The sequence below is a fragment of the Salmo salar genome, chromosome 03 (genome assembly GCF_965601325.2).
Source record: "Salmo salar chromosome 03, fSalSal1, whole genome shotgun sequence".
Classification (NCBI taxonomy): Eukaryota; Metazoa; Chordata; class Actinopteri; order Salmoniformes; family Salmonidae; genus Salmo; species Salmo salar.
The window spans coordinates 47890119-47917500 of record NC_138293.1 but is presented as its reverse complement, the minus strand read 5'-3'; the positions used below and the strand labels follow the sequence as shown (position 1 = coordinate 47917500).

General features: G+C 43.9%; 1 protein-coding gene across 1 annotated transcript in view; it reads right to left on the bottom strand.

Moving 5' to 3' along the window:
- The window catches only part of LOC106600547 (voltage-gated purine nucleotide uniporter SLC17A9), a 45078-nt gene extending 18986 nt beyond the window's left edge, over positions 1-26092 (bottom strand). The window contains exons 1-4 of the mRNA XM_014191981.3: positions 25442-26092; positions 24431-24628; positions 13265-13404; positions 1753-1852 (exon numbers count right to left, since the gene is read on the bottom strand). Coding sequence (XP_014047456.1) covers positions 1753-1852; positions 13265-13404; positions 24431-24628; positions 25442-25575 — 572 coding nt within the window. The 5' untranslated portion in view covers positions 25576-26092. The remainder of the gene's footprint in view (positions 1-1752; positions 1853-13264; positions 13405-24430; positions 24629-25441) is intronic.
- Positions 26093-27382: the final 1290 nt, after the last annotated feature.

Below are 27382 nucleotides of genomic sequence, written 5' to 3'. Positions count from 1 at the left end.
CTTGCTGTTTATTATCGATGCATAGTCACTTTACCCTTACCTACATGTACAAATTAGCTTGACTAACCTGTACCCCTGCACATTGACTCAGTACCAGTACCCCTGTATATAGCCTCGTTATTAACCTGTACATTGACTCGGTACCAGTACCCCTGTATATAGCCTCGTTACTAACCTGTACATTGACTCGGTACCAGTACCCCTGTATATAGCCTCATTACTAACCTAGTACCCCCACACATTGACTCGGTACCAGTATCCCTGTATATAACCTCGTTACTAACCTGTACCCCTGCACATTGACTCAGTACCAGTACCCCTGTATATAGCCTCGTTATTAACCTGTACATTGACTCGGTACCAGTACCCCTGTATATAGCCTCGATTACTAACCTAGTACATTGACTCGGTACCAGTACCCCTGTATATAGCCTCATTACTAACCAGTACATTGACTCGGTACCAGTACCCCTGTATATAGCCTCGTTATTAACCTGTACATTGACTCGGTACCAGTACCCCTGTATATAGCCTCATTACTAACCAGTACATTGACTCGGTACCAGTACCGCTGTATATAGCCTCATTATTAACCTGTACCCCTGCACATTGACTCGGTACCAGTACCCCTGTATATAGCCTCATTATTAACCTGTACCCCTGCACATTGACTCGGTACCAGTACCCCTGTATATATCCTCATTATTGACCTGTACATTGACTCGGTACCAGTACCCCTGTATATAGCCTCATTACTAACCTGTACCACTGCACATTGACTCGGTACCAGTACCCCTGTATATAGCCTCATTATTGACCTGTACATTGACTCGGTACCAGTACCCCTGTATATAGCCTCTTCACTAACCTGTACCCCTGCACATTGACTCAGTACCCCTGTATATAGCCTCATTACTAACCTGTACCCCTGCACATTGACTCGGTACCCCTGTATATAGCCTCTTCACTAACTTGTACCCCTGCACATTGACTCAGTACCAGTACCCCTGTATATAGCCTCGTTACTAACCTGTACCCCCACACATTGACTCGGTACCAGTACCCCTGTATATAGCCTCATTATTAACCAGTACATTGACTCGGTACCAGTACCCCTGTATATAGCCTCATTACTAACCTGTACCCCCACACATTGACTCAGTACCAGTACCCCTGTATATAGCCTCATTATTAACCAGTACATTGACTCGGTACCAGTACCCCTGTATATAGCCTCATTACTAACCTGTACCCCCACACATTGACTCAGTACCAGTACCCCTGTATATAGCCTCATTATTAACCTGTACATTGACTCGGTACCAGTACCCCTGTATATAGCCTCTTCACTAACTTGTACCCCTGCACATTGACTCAGTACCAGTACCCCTGTATATAGCCTCGTTACTAACCTGTACCCCTGCACATTGACTCAGTACCAGTACCCCTGTATATAGCCTCATTGTCATCGTTTTATTTTTTTACTTTAGTTTATTTAGTAAATATTTTCTTAACTCTATTTTCTTAAAACTGCATTGTTGGTTAAGGGCTTGTAAGTCAGCATTTCACGGTAAGGTCTACACCTGTTGTATTTGGAGCATGTGACAAATAAAATTGGATTTGATTTTACTGTGATCATTTGAAGTACCCAAAAGGGGCTCTAGATGTCTTGTGATAAATGACATAAAAATTCTTAATATTTGCAACCCTAGATCAGCGTGGAAACAGGAAGTTTTGCAGAGCCAGACTCACCCCAGATAGGAGCCACTGCCCACAGTGCTCATGAGGAATCCTCTCTCACTCTCCACCACCTTCTGAGAACACAGGCTAACCAGAGACGGGTAGTGCACACCTGGAAGTACAGATACACACAGCTCTGTTACACTATATGGTGAGTGAAGAAAGTCACACACATTGGTTCATTCATTTAATACATATTTGGAAGGAACTTTATTCTGTCTTCTTTAGGCAATGTGATAAACGTTAGTAAAGGACACAGAAAGTGGAAAACGGCAAAAGAAAAACACCACTGTCTCAAATACGAAAGCGTTGTCGCCTGCAGAGTCAACAAACTAATGATTCATATCCTGACAGACGCGCTTCAAATCAACATCTAAATGTAATTGTAAATACTTACCTACGGGTCCTTTTTCAACAATGCAGAATTAAATAATTTTTTTTTTATACATTTTGAATAGTGACACAATAAATAAATACACAAAAAGAACATGGCTATATACAGGGAGTACCAGTACCGAGTCAATATGCAGGGGTACGAGGTAACAACATGGCTATATACAGGGAGTACCAGTACCGAGTCAATATGCAGGGGTACGAGGTAACAACATGGCTATATACAGGGAGTACCGGTACTGAGTCAATATGCAGGGGTACGAGGTAACAACATGGCTATATACAGGGAGTACCGGTACCGAGTCAATATGCAGGGGTACGAGGTAACAACATGGCTATATACAGGGAGTACCAGTACCGAGTCAATATGAAGGGGTACGAGGTAACAACATGGCTATATATAGGGAGTACCAGTACCGAGTCAATATGAAGGGGTACGAGGTAACAACATGGCTATATATAGGGAGTACCAGTACCGAGTCAATATGCACGGGTACGAGGTAACAACATGGCTATATACAGGGAGTACCAGTACCGAGTCAATATGCAGGGGTACGAGGTAACATGGCTATATACCTGGAGTACCAGTACCGAGTCAATATGCAGGGGTACGAGGTAACAACATGGCTATATACAGGGAGTACCAGTACCGAGTCAATATGCAGGGGTACAAGGTAATTGAGGTAGCTATGTACATTTACGGTGCATTCAGAAAATATTATTTTTCCACATTGCAGCCTTACTCGCAAATAGATTCAATTGTTTTTTCCCCCTTCAGAAAATTTTGCAAACATATAAAAAATATCGCCCTCCAGGTTTCCTTGGAGAGTTCATCAATGAGCTTGGAGCCTTGATAAGTTCCTTTCCTGAGGATGGCTCAACCCTCACAGTTCTGGGTGACTTTAACCTCCCTACGTCTACCTTTGACTCTTTTCTCTCTGCCTCCTTCTTTCCACTCCTCTCCTCTTTTGACCTCACCCTCTCACCTTCCCCCCCTACTCACAAGGCAGGCAATACGCTTGACCTCATCTTTACTAGATGCTGTTCTTCTACTAATCTCACTGCAACTCCCCTCCAAGTCTCCGACCACTACCTTGTATCCTTTTCCCTCTTGCTCTCCTCCAACACTACTCACTCTGCCCCTACTCAGATGGTATTGCGCCGTCGCAACCTTCGCTCTCTCTCCTGCTACTCTCTCCTCTTCCATCCTATCATCTCTTCCCTCTGCTCAAGCCTTCTCCAACCAATCTCCTGATTCTGCTTCCTCAACCCTCCTCTTCTCCCTTTCTGCATCCTTTGACTCCCTATGTCCCCTATCCTCCCGGCCGGCTCGGTCCTCCCCTCCTGCTCCGTGACTTGACGACTCATTGCGAGCTCACAGAACCGGGCTCCAGGCAGCCGAGCGGAAATGGAGGAAAACTATCCTCCCTGCGGACCTGGCATCTTTTCACTCCCTCCTCTCTACATTTTCTTCCTCTGTTTCTGCTGCTAAAGCCACTTTCTACCACTCTAAATTCCAAGCATCTGCCTCTAACCCTAGGAAGCTCTTTGCCACCTTCTCCTCCCTCCTGAATCCTCCTCCCCCTCCCCCCCCCTCCCTCCTCCCTCTCTGCGGATGACTTCAACCATTTTGAAAAGAAGGTTGACGACATCCGATCCTCGTTTGTTAAGTCAAACGACACCGCTGGTCCTGCTCACATTGCACTACCCTATGCTTTGACCTCTTTCTCCCCTCTCTCTCCAGATGAAATCATGCGACTTGTGACGGCCGGCCGCCCAACAACCTGCCCGCTTGACCATATCCCCTCCTCTCTTCTCCAGACCATTTCCGGAGACCTTCTCCCTTACCTCACCTCGCCCATCAACTCATCCTTGACCGCTGGCTACGTCCCTTCCGTCGTCTTCAAGAGAGCGAGAGTTGCACCCCTTCTCAAAAAACCTACACTTGTTCCCTCCGATGTCAACAACTACAGACCAGTATCCCTTCTTTTTCTCTCCAAAACTCTTGAGCGTGCCGTCCTTGGCCAGCTCTCTTGTTATCGCTCTCAGAATGACCTTTTTGATCCAAATCAGTCAGGTTTCAAGACTGGTCATTCAACTGAGACTGCTCTTCTCTGTGTCACGGAGGCTCTCCGCACTGCTAAAGCTAACTCTCTCTCCTCTCATCCTTCTAGACCTATCTGCTGCCTTTGACACTGTGAACCATCAGATCCTCCTCTCCACCCTCTCCGAGTTGGGCATCTCCGGCGCGGCTCACTCTTGGATTGCGTCCTACCTGACAGGTCGCTCCTACCAGGTGGCGTGGCGAGAATCCGTCTCCGCACCACGTGCTCTCACCACTGGTGTCCCCCAAGGCTCAGTTCTAGGCCATCTCCTATTCTCGCTATACACCAAGTCACTTGGCTCTGTCATATCCTCACATGGTCTCTCCTATCATTGCTACGCAGACAACACACAATTAATCTTCTCCTTTCCCCCTTCTGACAACCAGGTGGCGAATCGCATCTCTGCATGTCTGGCAGACATATCAGTGTGGATGACGGATCACCACCTCAAGCTGAACCTCGGCAAGACGGAGCTGCTCTTCCTCCCGGGGAAGGACTGCCCGTTCCATGATCTCGCCATCACGGTTGACAACTCCATTGTGTCCTCCTCCCAGAGTGCTAAGAGCCTTGGCGTGACCCTGGACAACACCCTGTCGTTCTCCGCTAACATCAAGGCTGTGACCCGATCCTGTAGGTTCATGCTCTACAACATTCGCAGAGTACGACCCTGCCTTACACAGGAAGCGGCGCAGGTCCTAATCCAGGCACTTGTCATCTCCCGTCAGGATTACTGCAACTCGCTGCTGGCGGGGCTCCCTGCCTGTGCCATTAAACCCCTACAACTCATCCAGAACGCCGCAGCCCGTCTGGTGTTCAACCTCCCCAAGTTCTCTCACGTAACCCCGCTCCTCCGCACACTCCACTGGCTTCCAGTTGAAGCTCGCATCTGCTACAAGACCATGGTGCTTGCCTACGGAGCTGTGAGGGGAACGGCACCTCCGTACCTTCAGGCTCTGATCAGTCCCTACACCCAAAGAAGGGCACTGCGTTCATCCACCTCTGGCCTACTCGCCTCCCTACCTCTGCGGAAGCACAGTTCCCGCTCAGCCCACCACACCTGAACCCCCACCTCTTTAAGGAATACATGGGATAGGATAAAGTAATCCTTCTAACTCCCCCCCCCCCCCCCAAAAAGATATAGATGTACTATTGTAAAGTGGTTGTTCCACTGGATATCATAAGGTGCATGCACCAATTTGTAAGTCGCTCTGGATAAGAGCGTCTGCTAAATGACGTAAATGTAAATGTACATAAGTATTCAGACCCTTTACTCAGTACTTTCATGGCTTTTGCGCCATCAGTACAGATACCAACACATCTTGACCACCAAAGTCCATTTGATGTCACAAAGCTGTCCAGTACTTTAAACATATCCTCTCTTGTTGTCCATTTAATGTCACTGATGCGTTGGGAAACAGTGTTGTTTGATGAAGTAATTGTCTGTATAGTTTTTTTGGCCTTTTCCCTCAGCATTGTCCCAGCCATATCCGCGGCAGCAGGAAGAATGAAGTCCTCCACAATAGTATGGGGCTTGCCTGTCCTAGCCACTCGGTAGCTCACCATATAAGACGCTTCTAGCCCCTTCTTATTAATGGTATCTGTTGCTTTTATACGTCTTACTACTCGAAAGTCGTCTTTATTCTCACTCAAAAAACTCCCGTGGCTTATTTTTCAATTGTCATGTTTAACTTCTTAATGTCTGCACAAGAGTGAAGGTTTCCCGTGAGAGAGTAACTGTTAATGTGATTGGATGTTAATTATTTGACTAGGCTACCTGTATTTCACATTGTGTTGTTATTTCGCTCAACACTAGATGGTTTCAATTTTATTTTTGGCAGTGAAACAAGGCTACTCAGGTGACAATAAATAAATAAATCACCCAAATGTATAGCCCCGTTGGGAAAAATAAATGTACTGTTTGAAAATCGGAAGAAGAAAAAAAACTATTTTTTGAAAATGTGAAGAAAAAAATAATTATTGAAGTGAATCACATTTTTAGTTGGCGTACCCCTGACGGCATTGCGCGTACCCCAGTTTAGGAATACCTGCTCTACATGATAAAGCTGCAAAACTTTATGAGTATCTGAAGGCCCATGCCGAATCTTTATAGCCTCCTGAGGGGGAAGAGGCGCTGTCTTGCCCTGACAACTGTGTGCGTCTGGACCATGTCCAGACCATGTCCAGGGGGGGGGGGCGTGCTTGCTCGTGGGTGAACAGTACTAAGCACACCCCTCTGAAGGGCCCGTGTTGATAGTCAGTGTAGCAGATGTGTTATTAACTACCCTCACCGCCTGGGGAAGACTGTCAGGAAGTCCAGGATCCAGTTGCAGAGCGAGGTGTTTAGTCCCAGGGTCCTGAGCTTGGAGAGGACTATGGTGTTGAATGCTGAGCTGTAGTCAGTGAACAGCATTTTTACACTACATGGCCAAAAGTATGTGGTCACCTGCTCGTCGAACATCTCATTCCAAAACCATGGGTATTGATATAGAGTTCGTCCCCCCTTTGCTGCTATAACAGCCTCCACTCTTCTGGGAAAGCTTTCCACTAGATGTTGGAACATTATCTGGGGGGGGCCTGCTTCCATTCAGCCACAAGAGCATTAGTGAGGTCGGGCACTGATGTTGGGTGATTAGGCCTATGCGATGGGGTTGAGGTCATGGCTCTGTGCAGGTTTCTGTGTGGACCTCACTTTGTGCACGGGGGCATTGTCATGCTGAAACAGGAAAGGGCCTTCTCAAACTGTTGCAACAAGTTGGAAGCACAGAATCATCTAGAATGTCACTGTATGCTGTAGCGTTAAGATTCCTTTCACTGGAACTAAGGGGACTAGCCCGAACCATGAAACACAGCCCCAGACCATTATTCCTCCATCCACCAAACTTTACAGTTGGCACTATGCATTGGGGCAGGTAGCGCTCTCCTGGCATCCGCCAAACCCAGATTTGTCCATCAGACTGCCAGATGGTGAAGCGTGATTCATCACTCCAGAGAGCACGCTTCAACTGATCTAGAGTCCAATGGTGGTGAGCTTTACACCACTCCAGCCAACACTTGGCATTGCGCATTGTGATCTTAGGCTTGTGGGAGGCTGCTCGACCATGGAAACCCATTTCATGAAGCTCCCGATGAACAGTTCTAGTGCTGACGCTGCTTCCAGAGGCAGTTTGGAAATCGGTAGTGAGCATTGCAACTGTGCTACAGCACTCGGCGGTCCCGTTCGGTGATCTTCTGTGGCCTACCACTTCACGGCTGAACCGTTGTTGCTCCTAGATGTTTACACTTCACAATAACAGCACTTATAGTTGACCGGGGCAGCTCTAGCAGGGCAGAAATTTGACTTGTTGAAATGTTGGCATCCTATGACGGTACCACGTTGAAAATCGCAGAGCTCTTCTACTGCCATTCTACTGCCAATGAAGACACTTGCCAGCTGGTCAGAGCATACTCTGAGTACGCTTCCTGGTATTCCGTTTGGCCCTGCAGCCTTGCGAATGTTAACCTGTTTAAAGGTTTACTCACATAGGCTACGGAGAGTGAGATCACAGTCATCCGGAACAGCTGGTGCTCTCATGCATGGCTCAGTGCTGCTTGCCTCATAGCGAGCATAGAAGGTATTTAGCTCATCTGGTAGGCTCGGCTTTCTGGGCAGCTCACGGCTGGGTTTCCCTTTGTGATAGTTTTCAAGCCCTGACACATTTGATGAGGTCAGAGCCAATGTAGTAGTCAGCAGCATACCAGCCTGTATCCCACTGCTGGCTTGCTTCTGAAGCTAAGCAGGGATGGTCCTGTTAAGTCCCTAGCTGGGAGACCAGATGCTGCAAGAAGTGGAATTGGAGGGCCAGTAGGAGGCACCCTTTCCTATTTTGTCTTGTCTCTACACGTAGGTCTCCTGATTTAAACCCGATCTAACTTGTCTGGCATCAACTGAAAACATGCATCCGTAACTCTGCCAAGCCGACAAGCAAAGATGAACTGGTCAAGGCCATCAAGATGTTTTGGCTAGAGAAATTGACGATACAACAATGCAACAAATACATTGTTCATCTCAGCAAGGTTTTACCTGTGGTCGTGGAGCTGCGTGGTAGTACGACTAAAATGTAGCTAATATAAAAACATATCTCTTTATTTTATTAACGAAAGCATAAAGATGTAGATGGAGAAATACTGTACTGCTATTTTGAGTTAGAAATGTAACACTTCGAATACATTGCATCGAATACATTGCAAGTTGAGGTATTTTCACAACAGTAGCCGGGTTATAAAAAGTCTATTGTCCTGCTAATAGGAAACATTTGCATGATGGGCTACATTCTTTATTGTAACCACAATGTCACAAATAATTTGTATCTACCTTTCATATTACTATTAGAGTATGGGATTTACAAATGCGCACTTTCATTATTAGTTACATTGTTTTAGTTTGAACGTGTAGACTTTTCTTCTTTAAATGATTGTTTTATGTAGGATGCAACATTTTTGACCAGTTGCAATTGTGAGTAGGCCTAATAAAAAAAAGCCTACTTCCATTAGGCTGTTAAGCCTCAGCCAGTTAAGTTATATAGGTCTAGGCTCCGAAAAATAAACTCAAATTAAGCCCTCTTGTTGTTTGTAAAGTCAAATTAAAATGAAGATTATTGTTGAAATGAATTGCTCAACTGGTGTAGCTTTTCGCCATTTGTTGGTGTGCAACACATGCATAACAAGTTAGCTATATTTTCAGCACCAGCCACTGTTCACCTCCTCCTACCTCCTACTGTTTACCTCCTATTGATTGCGCTGCGGTTGCCGCCAGTTGTTTTGTAATTTGAACCTTTATTTAACTAGGCAAGTCAGGTAAAAACAAATTCTTATTTACAAATGACGGCCTACCCAGGCCAAACCCGGATGACGCTGGGCCAATTGTGCACCACCCTATGGTACTCCCAATCACGGTCGGATGTGATATAGCCTGGATTCGAACCAGGGACTGTAGTAAAGCCACTTGCACCGAAATGCAGTGCATTAGACCGCTGCGCCACTCGGGAGCCATGATCAACATAAATAAACTCAGCAAAAAAATAAACATCCTCTCACTGTAAAGTGCGTTTATTTTCAGGAAACTTAACACGTGTAAATATTTGTATGAACATAAGATTCAACAGACAAACTGAACAAGTTCCAAAAACATGTGACTAACAGAAATGGAATAACGTGCTTCTACATCTGCATTGCTTGCCGTTTGGGGTTTTAGGCTGGGTTTCTGTACAGCACTTTGATATATCAGCTGATATAAGAAGGGCTTTTTAAATACATTTGATTGACTGATTGATTGTCCCTGAACAAAGGGGGGGGGGGGGTCAAAATTAAGTAACAGTCAGTGTCTGGTGTGGCCACCAGCTGCATTAAGTACTGCAGTGCATCTCCTCCTCATGGACTGCACCCGATTTGCCAGTTCTTGCTGTGAGATGTTAACCCACTCTTCCACCAAGGCACCTGCAAGTTCCCGGACATTTCTGGGGGGAACGGCCCTACCCTTCACCCTCCAATCCAACAGGTCCCAGACGTGCTCAATGGGATTGAGATCTGGAGTCGTCACTGGCCATGGCAGAACACTGACATTACTGTCTTGCAGGAAATCACACACAGAACGAGCAGTTTGGATGGTGGCATTGTCATGCTGGAGGGTCATGTCAGGATGAGCCTGCAGGAAGGGTACCACATGAGGGAGGAGGATGTCTTCCCTATAACACACAGCGTTGAGATTACCTGCAATGACAACAAGCTCAGTCCAATGCTGCTGTGACACACAGCCCCAGACCATGACGGACACCTCCACATCGATCCCGCTCCAGAGTACAGGCCTCGGTGTAACGCTCATTCTTTTGACGATAAACATGAATCCGACCATCATCCCTGGTGAGACAAAACCGCGACTCATCAGTGAAGAGCACTTTTAGCCAGTGCTGTCTGGTCCAGCGACGGTGAGTTTGTGCCCATAGGCGACGTTGTTGCCGGTGATGTCTGGTGAGGACCTGCCTTACAACAGGCCTACAAGCCCTCAGTCCAGCCTCTCTCAGCCTATTGTGGACAGTCTGAGCACTGACGGAGGGATTGTGCATTCCTGGTGTAACTCGGGCAGTTGTTGTTGCCATCCTGAACCTGTCTCACATGTGTGATGTTCGGATGTACTGATCCTGTGCAGGTGTTGTTACACGTGGTCTGCCACTGCGAGGACAATCAGCTGTCCGTCCTGTCTCCCTGTAGCGCTGTCTTAGGCGTCTCACAGTACGGACATTGCAATTTATTGCCCTGGCCACATCTGCAGTCCTCATGCCTCCTTGCAGCATGCCTAAGGAACGTTCACGCAGATGAGCAGGGACACTGGGCATCTTTCTTTTGGTGTTTTTCAGAGTCAGTAGAAAGGCCTCTTTAGTGTCCTAAGTTTTCATAACTGTGACCTTAATTTGCTACCGTCTGTAAGCTGTTAGTGTCTTAACGACCGTTCCACAGGTGCAGGTTCATTCATTGTTTATGGTTCATTGAACAAGCATGGGAAGTTATTTGGATTTTTACGAATTATCTTCGAAAGACAGGGTCCTGAAAATGGGCCATTTCTTTTTTTGATGAGTTTATATATATATATATATATATATATATATATATATATATATTTTGTTCTTCAGAACATTAACCGTGTGTAGGTAGATGCGGAAAGATAGATACAAAATATTTTTTGCAAGTTGGGGGGGGGGGGGGGGGGGCGGTTCACACCTAGCTCGGCTATTAGACAATTCTTTATTAACTTGTTATGGATAGGGGGCAGTATTTTCACGGCCGGATAAAAAAACGTACCCGATTTAATCTGGTTATTACTCCTGCCCAGAAACTAGAATATGCATATAATTAGTAGCTTTGGATAGAAAACACTCCAAAGTTTCTAAAACTGTTTGAATGGTGTCTGTGAGTATAACAGAAAAATGGCAGGCCAAAACCTGAGAAGATTCTGTACAGGAAGTACCCTGTCTGACCATTTCTTGGCCTTCTTTGTCATCTCTATCCAAAACAAAGGATCTCTGCTGTAACGCGACATTTTCTAAGGCTCCCATAGGCTCTCAGAAGGCTCCAGAACGTTGAATGTTGACTTTGCAGCCCATGGCTGAAAAACAGTAGCGCATTTGGTAAGTGGTCGATCTGAGAACAATGAGACGGGCGCGCGCGTGCACATGAAGAGTCCATTTTAGATTATCAGTCTTTGAACGAAAACAGGGTTTCCCGGTCGGAATATTATCGCTTTTTTAATATAAAAATCGCATAAAAATTTATTTAAACAGCGTTTGACATGCTTCGAAGTACGGTAATGGAATATTTTGAAATTTTTTGTCACGATACGCGTCCGCGCGTCACCCTTCGGATAGTGTCTTGAACGCACGCACAAAACGCCGCTATTTGGATATATCTATGGATTATTTGGAACCAAACCAACATTTGTTGTTGAAGTAGAAGTCCTGGGAGTGCATTCTGACGAAGAACAGCAAAGGTAATCCAATTTTTGTTATAGTAAATCTGACTTTGGTGAGTACCAAACTTGGTGGGTGTCAAAATAGATAGCCCGCGATGGCGGGCTATCTACTCAGAATATTGCAAAACGCGCTTTCACTGAAAAGCTATTTTAAAATCGGACACCGCGATTGCATAAAGGAGATCTGTATCTATAATTCTTAAAATAATTGATGTTTTTTGTGAACGTTTATCATGAGTAATTTAGTAAATTCACCGGAAGTGTTCGGTGGGAATGCTAGTTCTGAACGTCACATGCTAATGTAAAAAGCTGGTTTTTGATATAAATATGAACTTGATTGAACAAAACATGCATGTATTGTATAACATAATGTCCTAGGAGTGTCATCTGATGAAGATCAAAGGTTAGTGCTGCATTTAGCTGTGGTTTTGTTTTTTGTGACATTATATGCTAGCTTGAAAAATGGGTGTCTGATTATTTCTGGCTGGGCACGCTCCTGACATAATCTAATGTTTTGCTTTCGTTGTAAAGCCTTTTGTAAAGGCAATGGTCCTCTGATCGGCCACTTGGATAATCTGTTTCAGCCAGAGGCTGCCTCGTCATCGTTCAGGTTTTTCCCGGGTTCTGAGAGCCTATTGGAGCCCTGGGAATTGTCACGTTACAGCTAAGATCCTTACTCTTCAATAAACAGATGCAAGACGCACGACTCCTTGTCAGACAGGCCACTTCCTGCATGAAACCTTGTCAGGTTTTTGCCTGCCATAGGAGTTCTGTTATACTCACAGACACCATTCAAACAGTTTTAGAAACTTTATGGTGTTTTCTATCCAAACCTGAACAATAATATGCATATTCTAGCTTCTGAGTTGGTGTAGGAGGCAGTTAAAAATGGGCACATATTTTTTCCAAAATTCTCAATACTGCCCCCTAGCCCAAACAGGTTAAACGATGTCTTGACTCTCTGTGGTCACTAAAGATCCCATGGCACTTAAGGTAAGAGTAGGGGTGTTAACCCCGTGTCCTGGCTAAATTCCCAGTCTGGTCTTCAAACTATACCATCATGGTCACCTAATCATCTTCAGCTTACAATTTGCTCATTCTCCCCTGTAACTATTCCCCAGGTCGTTGCTATAATTGAGAATGTGTTTTCAGTCAACTTACTGGGTAAAACAAGGGCTCAATAAAGAAGAAATAAAAAAAGTAGGAAACACGAACAGTTATACCTCAGGGGGAAGCAATAAAGTCAAACTTCAACCCCAGAGGCCACTCTTAAAGTTAAAGCCGCAGGCTATGTAGTTCTGAAGCTGAGACCATTTTTGTTTGTTCAGGACAGAGACTAACTATTTGACTGGTTTTGTACAGTAATTGACTCTTAACCAGAAACCAGTTCTCTCGGTTTGGGCACACAGTTGCTTGTCCCTTCCCTATGTGGCTCTAGTTATAATTACAACACTATATAGGAAATAATAGGGTCATTTGAGACGCAGGAAAGCTGTTCATTCGCTCCCAGTGCCCAGTGACCTCTGACCTTGCAGCAGCCCCATCAGGAAGCGGGCCAGCGTCATGGAGAAGATGGGCTGAGAGCAGAAGTGGGCCAGGACGGGCGTGAAGGCTGTCATAGCCCCCCAGGCTGCCGCAGACAGCAGGAGCACCTTCTCACCTCCAACTCTGAAGGAAACAGATATCATAATACTGTTACTGCAACTTCATGCACTCTCCAGCCAACTTTATTATTACAACTATACATTCTCACCTTCAGCCATGAGGGGAAGAGATACTCATATAACAGCATGGCTATTACTACAGTATTACACCACATCTCCAACCCTGAGGGGCAGAGATGGAGTAATATAACAATAATATCATTACTACTGGACTACTAACCTCCTCCAACTCTGAGGGGAAGAGAATGATGAAACAGTGATGCAAGTAGATGACAGTTACAATGATGACATACTCTCAAGCTACAACCTGAGGGAAAGACACAGATGATAACAATTATGCATCTCTCAATAGTACAACATGTATTTTCTCATCTAACCTGCTTCATTTGCACTATTCATAAAAACATGTATATATGAAACCAAGCTTTCCAGTTTGTTGGAAACTATTATCTTTCACCTATTCTGTTGTCAGAACAATGCAAATGAAGAAAAGTAGACAAGAAAAGGAGGCTACTTCCCTTTAAACTCCCAATTTCCTGGGTGCTTCCTCTAATAAGTGGCAGGGTAGCCTAGTGGTTAGAGCATTGGGCTAGTAACCGAAAGGTTGCAAGTTTGAATCCCCGAGCTGACAAGGTACAAATCTGTCGTTCTGCCCCTGAACAAGGCAGTTAACCCACTGCTCCTAGGCCGTCATTGAAAATAAGAATGTGTTCTTAACTGACTTGCCTAGTTAAATAAAGGTAAAATAATATCTAATTCAATAAATATCAGAATCATATGATAATAGCTTCTGGTTTCTGACAAAGGTGTTTAGGCCAAATCTAAACTGTTCCAGAGGAGTTAAAAAGACTGTTTCACATCATTGATTTTGGGGGGTGGAGTTGAGAGCAGACGCTTCTGAACTTGGAACTCCGATTACTTATTTTCTCCGTTGGCAAGATGTGAGATGACCCTAAACATGGCCTGCCATGTGAAGAGACAGAGAATCATTAAATACCTTTTAGACTGGCATTTTAGTCTGCAGACAGTTAGAATATCTTGGCACTCATCTTTCCTACCTGGAAACAACTGCCAGGCAATGTCATTGAGAAATGACTGACATTGGATGATTTGATCTGCTTTGAATGGACATCAGCATACAAAGCAAGCACAACTAACCAATGGCATCAACGTCATTGCTGTCACCCTTTTCACCAACCGGACACCGGCACAAGGGCTGTGCACTCAAACAACACACAGTATAATACTAACGGTCACATAATGCCCTTCAAATTCCACTCATGACTCAAGGTTTATCTTGTATCCCTTTCATACACAGACCAAAATCCCACAAATGTACCATACCTTCATTTTTATACCAGCTTTTTCGTATTACTGAAAGGGGTTCCCAGAAAATGTTTATGTATTCATTTTTCCTGCATTTTCACAGACCCTGTAGGCAAAATACAGGTATTGGGCCTGCGTGAATGATTCTCTGCTTTTTTGCAGGTAAATTCATTAAAACTTCTATTGTTTAACACCTCCCTAATTTGAACTGCAAACAGACCCCATTGGTTTAACAACAACCCCCAACCCTCCCAATTTACCAGTTACGACCTGATATATACAGTGCATTCAGGCAAGTATTCAGACCCCATGACTTTTTCCACATTTTGTTACCTTACAGCCTTATTCTAAAATTGATTGATTTAATAGTTCCCCCCTCTCAAATCTACACACAATTCCCCATAATGACAAAGAAAAAAACAGGTTGAGAATTTTTTGCAAATGTTAAAAATAATAGTAATATGAAATATGACATTTACATAAGAATTCAGACCCTTTACTCAGTCCTTTGTTGAAGTACCTTTGGCTGTGATTACAGCCTCGACGCTTCTTGGGTATGACGCTACAAGCTTGGCACACCTGTATTTTGGGAGTTTCTCCCATTCTTCTCTGCAGATCCTCTCAAGCCCTGTCAGGTTGGATGGGGAGCGTTGCTGCACAGCTATCTTCAGGTCTCTTTCGAGATGTTCGATTGGGTTCAAGTCCGGGCTCTGGCTGGACCACACAAGGACATTCAGAGACTTCTCCCGAAGCCACTCCTGCGTTGTCTTGCTGTGTGCTTAGGGTCATTGTCCTATTGGAAGGTGAACCTTTGCCCCAGTCTGAGGTCCTGAATGCTATGGAGCAGGTTTTCATCAAGTATCTCCCTTTACGTTTCACTGTTTATCTTTCCTTCGATCCTGACTATTCTCCAAGTCCATGCCGATGAAAAACATCCCCACAGCATGATGCTGCCACCACGCTTCACCGAAGGGATGGTGCCAGGTTTCCTTCAGACTTGACGCTTGGCATTCAGGCCAAAGACCACAACATTGGTTTCATCAGACCAGAGAATCTCGTTTATCATGGTCTGAGAGTCTCCAAGTGGGATGTTATGTGCCTTTTACTGAGGAGTGGTTTCCATCTGGCCACTCTACCATAAAGGCCTGAATGGTGGAGTGCTGCAGAGATGGTTGTCCTTCTGGAAGGTTCTCCCATCTCCACAGAGGAATTCTGGAGCTCTGTCAGGTTTTCCTTTTGAATAGATTCAACTATCAGAAAACACAGCGATCTGTGTTGGCTTTGTTACTGGACTACTGAAAACCCGCTAACCAAACAAGTGTTTCTCTTATCCTCTTTAACACTATCACTTCCTCCAACCACGTGTGAGTACACAATAGTTTAAAAAAAAGTATTGCGTGTATTTACTGGAAAGATCCATCCGTTGTTTTGTTATTTTTGTTTTACTCTGCCTGCAAACACGCTGGATGACTCAGAAACCGTTGGCCAAGCGGTATCAACGATGACACCAAACCATCCCCAAGCAAGAGGGCACACGTGGAGAGTGGGGAGAGGTTTACAGATATGGATGTTGACTTCTTAAAATTCATCAATGAAAGGCTTGCCAAACGTCATATCTTGAATATACTACGAGCGCACGTTAATGCAATATGTGCCAGTCTAGAATTCAGCCAATGTCAGATTGATGATCTAAGGAAAGAGAACACGGAGCTGAAAGGGACTGTAGACTCTATTCATGGAAAGGTGGAGGTGGTGCAAAGGGAGAACAAACAACTTAAAAGAAACCTTGCTTGATGTACAGTGTCGATCAATGCAGGACAATCTAATCTTTTCAGGGATAGCGGAGAATGACAACAGCAGAAGCTGTGAGGACACTGTCCGAGACTTTGTCTACTCAACTGAAACTGCCCAGAGATGTTATGCATAACGTCACTTTCTCCAGAGTCCATAGAATGGGTAAGGCCTATGGAAATAGGCCACGGGCTATTTTTGCATGTTTTGACCATTTTAAGCAAAAGGAAAATGGCGAAGAGCAGGGGCAGAGAACTCAGAAACACTGATTTTGGAATGAATGATCACTTCCCCACAGAGATCAATGAAAGGAGAAAAAAAACTGTATCCCATTATGATGGGAAAGCGTTGCCTGAATCAACGAGTCTCCATGGTGATGGATAAACTTTACATCAACGGGAAACTGTATCGGGATTCTAGAGTACCTCCCTGGCTATCTTAATTCAATGTTCAAATTTGAGTTTGTGTGTTGTAGTGTATCATGACAACTATAATGAATACATGCTCTATTGATCTTCACTTGACAAGGAAAGGGTTGCATATAGCTCAGGTTAATGTATGTAGCCTTCCTTACAAAATACATGAGGTTTTTAACTTGGTCAACATAAATAATATTCATATTTTAGCTTTGACGGAAACACATTTAGATGCATCTGTAAATGATGGGAATATTAACATTCCTGGATATAGTCTACTTAGAAGAGACAGGAATAGTGGGGGTGTAGCACTGTACATTCAAAATCAAATACCTTTTAAGAGGAGGGATGACCTTGTCAAGGCACCCATATTGATTAAGGTTTTACTGCTAACCTACAAAGCATTACATGGGCTTGCTCCTACCTATCTTTCCGATTTGGTCCTGCCGTACATACCTACACGTACGCTACAGTCACAAGACGCAGGCCTCCTAACTGTCCCTAGAATTTCTAAGCAAACAGCTGGTGGCAGGGTTTTCTCCTATAGAGCTCCATTTTTATGGAATGGTCTGCCTACCCATGTGAGTGACGCAAACTTGGTCTCAACCTTTAAGTCTTTATTGAAGACTCATCTCTTCAGTAGGTCCTATGATTGAGTGTAGTCTGGCCCAGGAGTGCGAAGGTGAACGGAAAGGCACTGGAGCAACGAACCGCCCTTGCTGTCTCTGCCTGGCCGGTTCCCCTCTCTCTACTGGGATTCTCTGCCTCTAACCCTATTACAAGGGCTGAGTCACTGGCTTACTGGTGCTCTTCCATGCCGTCCCTGGGAGGGGTGCGTCACTTGAGTGGGTTGAGTCACTGACGTGATCTTCCTGTCCGGGTTGCCCCCCCCCCCCGGAGATCTTCGTGGGCTATACTCGGCCTTGTCTCAGGATGGTAAGTTGGTGGTTGAAGTTATCCCTCTAGTGGTGTGAGGGCTGTGCTTTGGCAAAGTGGGTGGGGTTATATCTGGCCTGTTTGGCCCTGTCTGGGGGTATCGTCGGATGGGACCACAGTGTCTCCCGACCCCTCCTGTCTCAGCCTCCAGGATTTATGCTGCAGTAGTTTATGTATTGGGGGGCTAGGGTCCGTCTGTTATATCTGGAGTATTTATCCTGTCTTATGCGGTGTCCTGTGTGAATTTAAGTATGCTCTCTCTAATTCTCTCTTTTTCTCTCAGAGGACCTGAGCCCTAGGACCATGCCTCAGGACTACCTGGCCTGATGACTCCTTGCTGTCCCCAGTCACCTGTTCGTGCTGCTGCTGCTCCAGTTTCAACTGTTCTGTCTGCGGCTATGGAACCCTGACCTGTTCACCGGACGTGCTACCTGTCCCAGACCTGCTGTTTTCAACTCTCTAGAGACAGCAGGAGCGGTAGAGATACTCTGAATGATCGGCTATGAAAAAAAGCCAACTGACATTTACTCCTGAGGTGCTGACCTGTTGCACCCTCGACAACCACTGTGACTATTATTATTTGACATTGCTGGTCATCTATGAACATTTTAACATCTTGGCCATGTTCTGTTATAATCTCCACCCGGCACAGCCAGAAGAGGACTGGCCACCCCTCAGCCTGGTTCCTCTCTAGGTTTCTTCCTAGATTCTGGCCTTTCTAGGGAGTTTTTCCTAGCCACTGTGCTTCTACACCTGCATTGCTTGCTGTTTGGGGTTTTAGGCTGGGTTTCTGTACAGCACTTTGAGATATCAGCTGATGTAAGAAGGGCTTTATAAATAAATTTGATTTGAAATAGAGGCATTATGGGCTCAAGTTCATCTGCCTCACCAGGCACCCGTTTGGTAGGATGTGTGTATAGACCTCCGAGCTCCAAGGTGTCCTATCTGGATGACTTATGCACTGCGTTTGACCAGGCCACAGATAGTAACAGAGATCTATTCATCTTGGGTGATTTTGATAAAAATTGGAAGGATCATAATAATTCAAATAACTAAATGTATGAGATTTGCTTCAAACCACAGTTCTCGGCATATGGTTAATGATACTACTCGATCATCAACTAAAATTGGGTCACCTTTTGGACACGTGCATTGATCTGATTTTCTGTAATATACCATTGCAATGCTCAAAAGCCAGAGCAATGCCAGTGGGCTGGACAGACCATAATATTGTGACCATAACCATAAACACCAAGGTTCCAAAGAAACCCCCAAGGATTGTGGTCAAAGAAATTGTAAAACATTGAATCGCTATTTCAAAATGATTTGGCTGCTGTACCCTGGGAGATGATTTATCTAGAGCAGGTATTCCCAAACTAGGGGTATACCAAATAAAAATGTGATTCACATTTAAAAAAGAACAATTATTTTTACATTTTTAAAAACAGTCAATTTTGTAAGGCCCTCGTCCAGAGACATATACCAGCTCTACTGGTAGTACTGCTACTACCAGCAGTACTACACCTGCACCTGTCGACGACAAGTTGTTCTGCTTCCAGGAGCACATTCAATGCTAGCATCAGTAATTCTACATTTGTTGTTAGCCCAGCTAGCATGGACACTGACAGTTGTGTATCTGATGCAGCTGAAGAGCTACTGCCCCCTTACCTGGGAAAGCACCGAACAACAGACAGGGGTGTTGGACAATCGAAGAGGTGCAAATATGATGAGAACTACATTGATTTGGGGTTCCCTTACACTACCTTACAAAAGTTTGGGGTCACTTAGAAATGTCCTTGTTTTTTTAAAAGCATTTTTTTTGTCCATTAAAATAACATCAAATTGATCAGAAATACAGTGTAGACATTGTTAATGTTGTAAATAACTTTTGTAGCTGGAAACGGATGATTTTTTAATGGAATATAGGCGTACGGAGGCCCATTATCAGTAAGCATCACTCCTGTGTTCCAATGGCACGTTGTGTTAGCTAATCCACGTTTATCATTTTAAAAGGGTAATTGATCATTAGAAAACACTTTTACAATTATGTTAGCACAGCTAAAAACTGTTGTGCCAATTAAAGAAGCAATAAAACTGGCCTTCTTTAGACTAGTTAAGTATCTGGAGAATCAGCATTTGTGGGTTCGATTACAGGCTCAAAATGGCCGGAAACAAAGACCTTTCTTCTTAAACTCGTCAGTCTATTCTTGTTCTGAGAAATAAAGGCTATTCCATGCGAGAAATTGCCAAGAAACTGAAAATCTCATACAAGGCGGTGGACTACTCCCTTCACAGAACAGCGCGAATTGGCTGGAGTGGGAGGCCCCGGTGGACAACTGAGCAAAAGGACAAGTGTCTAGTTTGAGAAACAGACGCCTCACAAGTCCTCAACTGGCAGCTTCATTAAATAGTACCCGCAAAACACCAGTCTCAACGTCAACAGTGAAGAGGCGACTCCCGGATGCTGGCCTTCTAGGCAGAGTTGCAAAGAAAAAGCCATATCTCAGACTGGCCAATAAAAATAAAAGATTAAGATGGGCAAAAGAACACAGACACTGGACAGAGGAACTCTGCCTAGAAGGACAGCATCCCGGAGTCGCCTCTTTATCGTTGACGTTGAGACTGGTGTTTTGCGGGTACTATTTAAAGAAGCTGTCAGAAGAGGACTTGTGAGGAGTTTCTCAAACTCGATGAAACCTTCACTCTTGTGCAGACATTTAGAAACAAAACATGCCAATTTGAAAAATATGCCACCTGAGTTTTTTGAGCGAGAATTAAGACGACTTTCGAGTAGTAAGACGTGTAAAAGCAACAGATACCATTAATAAGAAAGGGCTAGAAGCGTCTTATATGGTGAGCTACCGAGTGAGTGGCTAGGACAGGCAAGCCCCATACTATTTGGAGGACTTAATTCTTCCTGCTGCCGCGGATGTGGCTGGGACAATGCTGAGGAAAAAGGCCCCAAAAAACTATACAGACAATTACTTCATCAAAAAACACTTATTCACGAGGCATCAGTGACATGGCAGGAGATGTTTTGAAACAATTACTGCTTCGCATACAAGCCAGTGAATTCTATGCGTTACAGCTGGATGAGTCAACAGACGTGGCGGGCCTGGCACATCTCCTGGTATATGTCCGTTACGTTTATGGGGGGTCAATTAAGGAAGACATCCTCTTCTGCAAACCAGGACAACAGGAGAGGCTATTTTTCTATTTTTTTCAAATTAGGAGGATGCAGATTGCACAGAACAAAGCAGCAAGGATGGTTTTAAGGTGGAGATATGGTTCTTCTGTTGTAGTCATGCTCAAAGCTCTTGGTTGGTTATCAACAAGATAATTGAAGAAAAAAAAACACGCTTATTATGTTTCATAATATATACCATTTAAAACTCTATTCACAATAGTATTCCGTTGGTAAGAGACAGACATTCAGTAAATACTAGGAAAAGATTGTCCCCCATCTATGTGTTATCCAGACAGAAAAGAGAAATAGGCAAAATAACAATTCGATTTAGAGCAATAAAGAAAATGAATAATTTATCTGAGCAAACCATAAACCTTTCAATATATAAATTCAAACAATACTTTAAAACCATTTAAATACACTGCTCAAAAAAATAAAGGGAACACAAACAACACAATGTAACTCCAAGTCAATCACACTTCTGTGAAATCAAACTGTCCACTTAGGAAGCAACACTGATTGACAATACATTTCACATGCTGTTGTGCAAATGTAATAGACAACAGGTGGAAATTATAGGCAATTAGCAAGACACCGCCAATAAAGGAGTGGTTCTGCAGGTGGTGACCACAGACCACTTCTCAGTTCCTATGCTTCCTGGCTGATGTTTTGGTCACTTTTGAATGCTGGCGGTGCTTTCACTGTAGTGGTAGCATGAGACGGAGTCTACAACCCACACAAGTGGCTCAGGTAGTGCAGCTCATCCAGGATGGCACATCAATGCGAGCTGTGGCAAGAAGGTTTGCTGTGTCTGTCAGCGTAGTGTCCAGAGCATGGAGGCGCTACCAGGAGACAGGCCAGTACATCAGGAGACGTGGACAAGGCCAACAACCCAGCAGCAGGACCGCTACCTCCGCCTTTGTGGAAGGAGGAGCAGGAGGAGCACTGCCAGAGCCCTGCAAAATGACCTCCAGCAGGCCACAAATGTGCATGTGTCTGCTCAAACGGTCAGAAACAGACTCCATGAGGGCCCGACATCCACAGGTGGGGGTTGTGCATACAGCCCAACACCGTGCAGGACGTTTGGCATTTGCCAGACAACACCAAGATTGGCAAATTCGCCACTGGCGCCCTGTGCTCTTCACAGATGAAAGCAGGTTCACACTGAGCACGTGACAGACGTGACAGAGTCTGGAGACGCCGTGGAGAACGTTCTGCTGCCTGCAACATCCTCCAGCATGACCGGTTTGGCGGTGGGTCAGTCATGGTGTGGGATGGCATTTCTTTGGGGGGCCGCACAGCCCTCCATGTTCTCGCCAGAGGTAGCCTGACTGCCATTAGGTACCGAGATGAGATCCTCAGACCCCTTGTGAGACCATATGCTGGTGCGGTTGGCCCTGGGTTCCTCCTAATGCAAGACCTCATGTGGCTGGAGTGTGTCAGCAGTTCCTGCAAGAGGAAGACATTGATGCTATGGACTGGCCCGCCCGTTCCCCAGACCTGAATCCAATTGAGCACATCTGGGACATCATGTCTCGCTCCATCCGCCACGTTGCACCACAGACCATCCGCCACCTCATCAGGAGCATGCCCAGGCGTTGTAGGGAGGTCATACAGGCACGCGGAGGCCACACACACTACTGACCCTCATTTTGACTTGTTTTAAGGACATTACAAAGTTGGATCAGCCTGTAGTGTGGTTTTCCACTTTAATTTTGAGTGTGACTCTAAATCCAGACCTCCATGGGTTGATAAATTGGATTTCCATTGATTATTTTTGTGTGATTCTGTTGTCAGCACATTCAACTATGTAAAGAAAAAAGTATTTAATAAGATTATTTCATTCATTCAGATCTAAGATGTGTTATTTTAGTGTTCCCTTTATTTTTTTGAGCAGTGTATAATACATAGGAAAGTTGTGCTGGACTATGGTAGAAGAAGAATCAATATATATTTTTACACTGTTAAGAGAATTTATCTGGTCAATATGTCAGTGTATTATGTCTGTTTGTAACATTGTGTTATATGTGATCGTATTATAAATTGTATTTTAATGTTTAAGGACTCTTGGAAGATTAGTCCAAATGAGGACTAAAAGAGATTCTAATCAAATCAAATGAGTGACCATGGGGTTCTTGGTCACCTCCCTGACCAAGTCCCTTCTCCCCCAATTGCTCAGTTTTGCCGGGCGGCCAGCTCTAGGATGGTTCTTGGTGGTTCCAAACTTCTTCCATTTAACAATGATGGATGCCATTATGTTCTTGGGGACCTTCAATGCTGCAGAAATAGTTTGGTACCCTTCCCCAGATCTGTACATCGACAAAATCCTGTCTCGGAGCTCCATGGACAATTCCTTCGACCTCATGGCTTGGTTTCTGCTCTGACATGCACTTTCAACTGTGGGACCTTATATAGACAGGTGTGTGCCTTTCCAAAGCATGTCCAATCAATTGAATTTACCACAGGTGGATTCCAATAAAGAATGATCAATGGAAACAGGATGCACCTGAACTCAATTTCAAGTCTCATAGCAAAGGGTCTGAATACTTATGTAAATAAGGTATTTCTGATTTTTATTTTTTATAAATTAGCAAAAATGTCTAACAACCTGTTTTCGCTTTGTCATTATGGGGTATTGTGTGTAGATTGATGAGGAATTGTAAATGAGAACTTGTTCTCAACTGGCCTACCTGGTTAAATAAAAGGTGAAATAAAATAACATTTGTTTCAATTTTAGAGTAAGGCTGAAACATAACTAAATCTTGAAAAAGTCAAGGGGTCTGAATACTTTCCGAATGCACTGTATTTATACATGCAAATAAGTGCTAAATAAGGGGCTGTTTGAAAGGGGGCCATATAAACACGGCCTTATAATTTTTTAAGGTCAAATACCCCATCTTTTGTCTGAAATGGGTATTGGCTTCTCAAGCTCCCTGAACTACACTCCCTTTATACTCTGTAGCATGTACAGTAGTATCTCTGCACCATGACATTCTATCACCATCCCCTCAGGTGTTCTTTTGCTTTTTGGGCTAATGGGTAATAGCATTGTAATGGGTGTTTTGAAATTAATATGAGTTTTATAAAATGTATTGTTTTATAGTCTATTGTACCAACGGAGCAGCTGTATGACGTAAAACAAATGTACGTGTAAAACAGACAAAGTATTAGGCTATTTCATTCTCAAATCGCAGGTCTCATATCATCCAATTGTCCATCTGTGTTTAAAGGTGAATAAATGTAATGCTATGTACACTGTTTATTCTAGCTATTGTGTGAAGTGAGCGCAGCTGCAGGTTGTGCAAACAGGCAATTTATGTGCAAATTTATGAGCAAACAGACAATAACTATAATCATCTCCTCTCGTTGCCCACCTGTCGCTGACGTAGCCTCCAAGGACCTGTGTGAAGCAGTAGCCCCAGAAGAAGCTGCCCAGCACCATGCCCTGTTCCCTCTTGGTCCAGTTAAACTTCTCGGCCATGCTGACAGCACAGATTGGCATGGCCACGCGGGCACAGTACAGCAGACATGTCCCCAGCAGTAGCACCACCGTCCATACCCGCGCCAGGGGTCTGCGTAGCGGGTACAGGGAATGATTGTGTAGCAAAAACAATGGTGTGTTTGTAAGCGAGAGTGGGTGTGATATTCTCAGTAAAACCAACATATGTACATTTAGTTTGTTTTTCTACATTTTAAAACGGCAAATGGAGCTCATAAGACATGTAGAATGTTAAACTTAACCAACTAGGCTTTTTCACTTTACTTAAAATGTATAAATTGTAACTAGCTAGGTTAAGCCTACATCTCATGGTATAAGTATTGGCTGAATCCTTAGTTAAGACAACGATAAGACTATGATGGATGTTAAGAAAATTATATTAAACACCTGACTATCAGACTTCCTAGTAGCTTGGAAGGTCCCAAAAGCTGTGTGTGCAGCTTAGTAAAATAACCTGGAGACCACCAGCTGACAGGCATCTGATTAAAAGTCAAGTATTTTGGGGGGGATGCCCCTCACAGCAGTGTTAGCTACATTTCATATGGTTACATTATGGCTTCATTTTAGGTCTACACTTTGTATCAACTTTTAGAGAAGACTCAAAAGTATCAAACACAAAGCTACATTTTGTATGAGTCATACTTTTTGTTCGCTTACGTCAAGGGAGAGAAAATATTCTGAAAATTCAATTTGCCAATGCCAATTACTTTCAGTAACCCACAGAAGAGCTCGAATATTAGTTTGCAAAATAAGGAACTAGCTAACACATCTCTCATATAGTGTTCTGTTATTAAAAACATAACAAGAAGACGTCCGTAATTTCAATATGGTAGTTTTAGTCTTTGGGGAAAATGATGGCTACTAAAATGTTCCTTCGTTAACTCACCTGGGCCAGTTCGTGTTATGTTCACTCCAATTCTTCTGGTGACCTCCGGCGTCACCGATTTTGTCTGAGGGGGTTTCTTTGAGGCAGGCCAAATCTGGACCAGAGATCTTTCCATGTTTTTGCAGAATTGCCATTCAACGAGAGATGTTAATGTTTGAGATGTGCTTTCTTCCTGCACGTCGCAGTTCAGTAGGCTATGGAATGAGTGAGGAAAGCCGACAAAAATAAACGCTTGGTCGATGTTCGCGCCGACGTATCATTTCCATTCGTTTAACGGGGATCCATAATTGTATTGCAGTGTGATGAGGTGAAGTGCACGGGAGAATAAGGACAGATAGCCACAGAGGGGCTGTTTTTTTTTTCTTCCGTGGCTCTTGCCTAGAGCTAGAGGAGCAATGATAATCCACGTGTCCGTTTTCTTTTCCAGACACGCAGTTCTTCCTGCTAACGGTATGTTACATCAGGAAGTAAGTTAAAGAAGTTACTCAGTCCCTATGAAAACCAGTTTAAATTTCGTTAGAAAGAAAATGCATTCTCTTTTCCACCCGGGGTATCGCTGCCTAGCATAGCCATCCAATATAGGCGTTCGCGCTCCATAATGACTGTGCAATATTCTTGAAATTCTATGCTACATAACCTGGGTGATAACTATGGAAGCCCGTTCACGCCACCGTCCCCCCAAAAAATCTGACTACGAGTTATGAGATAGTAAATCATAATTATGACATTGTAAATCATAATAAGATAGTAAATCATGATTATGAAATAATTCAAAATTATGAGATAGTAAGCCACAATTATGAGATAGTAAGTCAAACTAATGATATACGAAGTCATAATTAGGAGATATTATACAACGGGTGGGTCTAATCCTGAATGCTGATTGGTTAAACCCGCATTCCAGCAGGTGTCGAATCCAAAAATTACCACCGGTTAAATCTGAGGTTAAAATGCCTATTTACTCTGTTCCAACTGACTGCGCAATCCACTGTCTCATCAGCCCAGCCAGGCAATTTATAAACTTTATCTCCACTATAAAAAGCATCTACACATTTTCTCACATTTCTTTTAGAATAACATTGTTTCAACAGCAGAGATTTGTATAAACCTTGCTCTCTGTCTCTCCGACATTTGCAATATTGTTTCAATATTCAAATTCTCAGCCAGTCGAAATCATGAATCAGCATAATTTTTATGGGTATATAAAGAACTATCAATAAAAAACAGGTAAAATTAAACGAAGTGTAGCTTGTTTGCCTTATTTCCAGCTTCAGTTTGAAGTTATTGTATTAGCTGTGTTTTTGGCTAGCTCCTCTGAGCAACAGTGTCCTGACGAGAGAGCACATTTTCTATGCCAGGCGAAATCACACATCATTAGCTCAATGTTATGGATGTATCCAAATTAATGTCACTCGAAAACAGCTTAAATAAACACAAATGCAGCTACTTTGCTGTTTGTCTTATGTGACTAAGTTAGCTGTAGTTGGCTAGCTAGCAAGCAGGAACATTTAGAACGACTGGATCGCGTCCATAAATGTAGACCAAAAAGATTGAACGACTGGGTCCAGTCTCTGGCAACCAAACCGATAGAACAAACGACCAGCCGGCTTGGGTAGCAACCCTAGATTTGTGTCGAGACTATATCTTGTGGATGGATGAAATTGTATGAATAAATTAATCAAATGAAAGTTTAAAAAATAATGAAAATATGTAAATCATTACGGTTTGCTGGCCCTCGACTAACATTAACCATACCAATATATCCTCCAAACACCGGCTTCTCTGGAATTATCACTTAACTCATAATAATGAGATAGTACGTATGGATCATGGACTAGTTCTGCAGGTTGACCCCTTTTAAAGGGCAATCTGGGATTCAAACAATAATGCATTGTCCCCACCACTTTATTTGGCAAACAGCTGAGGAATGGGGCAGGAGAA